Genomic DNA, 4,119 nt, shown 5'->3' with positions numbered 1-4,119 from the left:
GCTTCTAGTGAGTCTTTTGCTACTTTTAGCTTTTAGTGAGCCTTTTGCTACTTTTAGCTTCTAGTGAATCTTTTCCTACTATTAGCTTCTAGTTAGCCATTCAATACTTTTAGCTTCTAGTGAGTTTTTGCTACTTTTAGCTTCTAGAAATTAATTTAAATTCAATTCAATTTATTTATATAGAGCCATTTCCCAACAGAAGTCATCTCAGGGCACTGAACAGATACAATCATATACATAAAAAAAGCCAGTCAGTAAAAGTTTTCTCTCTAAGGATGTCTGCAGATTGTGTTGAATCTGTTGTTATCACTGACTGGCAGTCTGGGAAGTTCTGGGAATTTGGCTACTATTAGCTAGACTTTTGCAAAGTTTTGCTTCTAGCAAGCTCTTTGCTATGTTTAGTTGTTAGCTAGCTTTTTGTTGAATTTAGCTTTTAGATAGCACATTTCTACTTTTAGCTAGAGTTTTGCTGCATTCAGCATGCAAGCATACTTTTAGCCAAAACAACTCAGCTTCAGCTTCTTCAGCAGTCTTCAGCTGAGTCTTTAATCGCTCAGTGTTAACACTGCTATTTTATTTTATTTTTAAGGAGACTCAGTTTTTTTTAGTTCATGTCTGTGGTCTACTTCAGCGCTTCTCAAAGTTGTGGTCAGGACCCCAAAGAGGTGGCAGGTGGGGGGTGGGGGTGGGGGCGGTTCCATTGAAGCCCATACAAATAAAGAAAACTATTCTGTTTCTTGGGCGGCACAGTGGTACAATTGGTAGAGCTGCTGCCTCTCAGGTAGAAAGTTGTCGGTTCTAATTCCGACCCAGGACCTTTCTGGATGAAGTTTGCATGTTATCTCTGTGCATGTGTGTTTTTTTCCAGTTTCCTCCCACAGACTAAAAACATGCATGTCAGGCTGAATGGTAACTAAATTGTCTCTAGGCGAGAGTGAGAGAGTGAATGGTTGTTTGTCTCGTTTGTCACAACCCAAAAAGGAAGAAGTGTAAAAATGGATGGTGTTTCTTCAACTTAGCACCTAAAGAAAGCTCTTTAATTTTTTCTTAACAGTTCAAGTTTAATTAACGTTTCTGTTTATCCATTTCCCTATCTCAGTCTCTCTTACACACACTACACACACACACCACACACACACACACACACACGCACAATAATGCTACAGTCATCATCGAGGCATGGATACCCATCTTTAATATTATGACTCACAAAGTGGAACTACTATCAGAAAATATAAGCATACAGATCTACGTGTCCTAACGGCTCATCTTTCAGGGCTATGTCAATCACCTGGTGTGGCCAATCAGGTTCCAGGGGTGACAAATGGCACCCTGGCCACCCCTTTGGCTCCGCCCCTGCCCCAATGTGGGTCATGAAACATCAAGTGAGGATCTTCCATTTTACAAGGAACGCTTTAGGACATTCTTAATCTTATTGTGACAAGCAGCCGTCATACATTAATGGAAAATTAAATGTGCACATTAGGACAGTCTGTTGTCTGTGATTGTTGCACATTTAAGCAGTTATCAGATATAAGCTTCGTCTTTTTGTGGATGGAACCTTAAACAGTTTGGGAGCCGATGGTCCAGTGGCTCACCTGGTTGGATGACCCGGGGTTTGGCCCCCAGATAGGCCAGGTTTACATTGGCCTTCCTTCCATCTATGATGGGGTTGGGGTCCTTACAGGCTCGGTCAGCTGAGGCCCGGTCTGCCATGGTCACCTGACAGAAAACACACATTCATTTGGCAACATCTTCAAATTCGTCACATTTAATCATTGGCTCTTTAAAAATAAAGAATCTTCTTCCACTGACGTCTGGGTCCAACAGAAAACAGCTGATCAGTTCAGTGTTATCAGCCCACAGGTGATTTGCTCGCGTGCGGATGGTTTTACTCACAAAGCCATAACCTCTGGACTTCCCAGTCTGCCGGTCGGTGATAACCACAGCCTCCTCGATGTCTCCGAACACCTCGAAGTACTTCCTGAGGCTGGAGTCGGTCGTGTGGTACGGGAGGCCTCCCACGAAGATCTTGGTGAAGGTGGTGTCTTTCTGCGCAGAGTGCATCATGTGCGGAGGTGCGTTCAGGTGACTCGGACGGAAGTTTGAAGGGGCAAATAATAATAATAATTAAAATAAATAAATAAATCCTGTACAGTAAAATGGAGAGCGTGAAGTTTGCCAAGCAAAGACTCGGTCCCCCTCCCCGGTGCGTGTGAGTGACTGGAAGCCTGCGTGGGTCTAAAGGAGGAGGAAGAGGAGGAGGACACCTGTTGGTTTGTTGTGAAGGTTTGCCAGTTGACACAGAAACTTGACTCCACCCAGATCCTCCAGACCTCCTCTCAGCTGCTGCAGGGACACCCAATGGACAGGATTAACACTGAGGGGGTGTTTAAAGAGATATTATTAATATGAAACTATGTTTACATGAATACTTCTTTTAAAAGTCTTCAGTTGATCCAAAATGCTGCTGCCAGAGTCTTAACTGGAGTTAGTGGGAGAGATCATCTCTCTCAAGTTTTAGCTTCTCTCCACTGGCTCCCTGTCAAGTCCAGAACTGAATTCAAAATCGTACTTCTAACCTACAAAGCTCTCAACAACCTAGCTCCATCTTATATTACAGATCTTGTTGTTCCATATGTTCCAAACAGAGCACTTTGCTCTCAAACTGCAGGCTTACTCGCAGTTCCTAGAGTTTCCCAGAGCAGAATGAAAGATCTTTCAGTTATCAGGCGCCTCTCTTGTGGAACCAACTTCCAGTTTCTGTCTGTGAGGCTGACACATTGTCCAGTTTTAAGACTGGGCTTAAGGCTTTCCTTTTTGATAAATCCTATAGTTAGGGTTGGCTTGTTTTGCTGCTATACGCTTAGACTACTAGAGGCAATTTGACCTGATTTCTTTGAAAGAATTGTTACAATTGAATAGTTTTCATTCATCCATCCATTTTCTTCCGCTTATCCGGGGTCGGGTCACGGGAGTAGCAGCCTAAGTAGGGAGGCCCATACTTCCCTCTCCCCAGCCACTTGGGCCAGCTCCTCCTGAGGGATCCCAAACTGTTTCCAGATTAGAGGGAGGACATATAATCGTCCCCCAGTAAGTATGGGTTTGACCCAGAGCCTGCTCAGAAAAACCTTGTCCAGGAGGCGTCCTAATCAAATGCCTAAACCTCCTCAACTGACTCCTTTCAATGTGAAGCTGCTCTACTCTGAGCTCCCCCCGGTTGACAGAGCTCCTCACTTGGTCTCAAAGGTTTAACCCCCCCAAGAAGGAAGCTCATCTCAGCCGCTTGTATTCAGGATCTCATTCTTTCGGCCATGATCCAAACCTCATGACCAGAGATGAGGGCTGGAACTTATAAGACCAGTAAATCGAAAGGTTTGCTTTAAAACTAAACCTTTTCTTCACCATGATGGACCGAAGCAACGTCATCATTACTCATCAAGTCATCATTCCTTAGATACTTTACTAATTGGCTTTTCTATGTATGTGTTCCTGTAAAGTGCCCTGAGACAATTCTGTTGTGATATGGCGCTATATAAATAAACTGAATTGAATCTCTCCACCATCACTTACTCCTCTGAGGCAAAGAGGTAAAGACCCCCCCCCCCCCCCCCCCCCCACCAGCATTCATTGCAAATCATAAAATTAAGCATAAAAAGGCTATCCTGAGCATATGGTGTTGTTTTCCAGATATACAGTAGATATGCACTTCTTTAATGCAGGTACACACTCAACGTAAACAAATCACTCAGTCATGTGAGTGACCTACATTAGGCTGGCCTGTAGTCTGAAGGTAAACAAAAGTTGGTTGGGAATATGCGAATTAATCTTTTGCTCAACACACACACACAAATAAGACAACCGCCAAGAATACATTTCAGGGATCGAGCTAGGCAGTGGAGCCGTAAAGACAGAGCTCAGCATTCAAACATGAGTTAGCATTTTATTTTTTGAAAAAACTTTTGCTAGACCGACAAGTTTTCCAGTCTAGTTCTGTAAAACTATTGGGACTTGTTGACTTATTATTTGCTTCGGCTGTTTCTGTGGCTAAACAAACCCATGTAGTAGATGGCGTCCAGGTAGGAACTTTGCCCAAAACGTTTTAAAATTAATGGCACT

At 43.4% G+C, this 4,119-nt stretch overlaps 1 protein-coding gene across 1 annotated transcript in view; it reads right to left on the bottom strand.

The window, feature by feature from the left end:
• The window catches only part of rbm24b (RNA binding motif protein 24b), a 9,712-nt gene extending 7,475 nt beyond the window's left edge, over positions 1-2,237 (bottom strand). The window contains exons 1-2 of the mRNA XM_037676995.1: positions 1,900-2,237; positions 1,599-1,722 (exon numbers count right to left, since the gene is read on the bottom strand). Of these exons, the coding sequence (XP_037532923.1) occupies positions 1,599-1,722; positions 1,900-2,070 (295 nt within the window). The 5' untranslated portion in view covers positions 2,071-2,237. The remainder of the gene's footprint in view (positions 1-1,598; positions 1,723-1,899) is intronic.
• Between the last annotated feature and the right edge of the window lie 1,882 nt (positions 2,238-4,119).

Source organism: Nematolebias whitei, chromosome 5 (genome assembly GCF_014905685.2).
Source record: "Nematolebias whitei isolate Nwh7 chromosome 5, NemWhi1, whole genome shotgun sequence".
Lineage (NCBI taxonomy): Eukaryota > Metazoa > Chordata > Actinopteri > Cyprinodontiformes > Rivulidae > Nematolebias > Nematolebias whitei.
The sequence above is the reverse complement of the archived record's forward strand: the minus strand, read 5'-3'. Positions and strand labels throughout refer to the sequence as shown.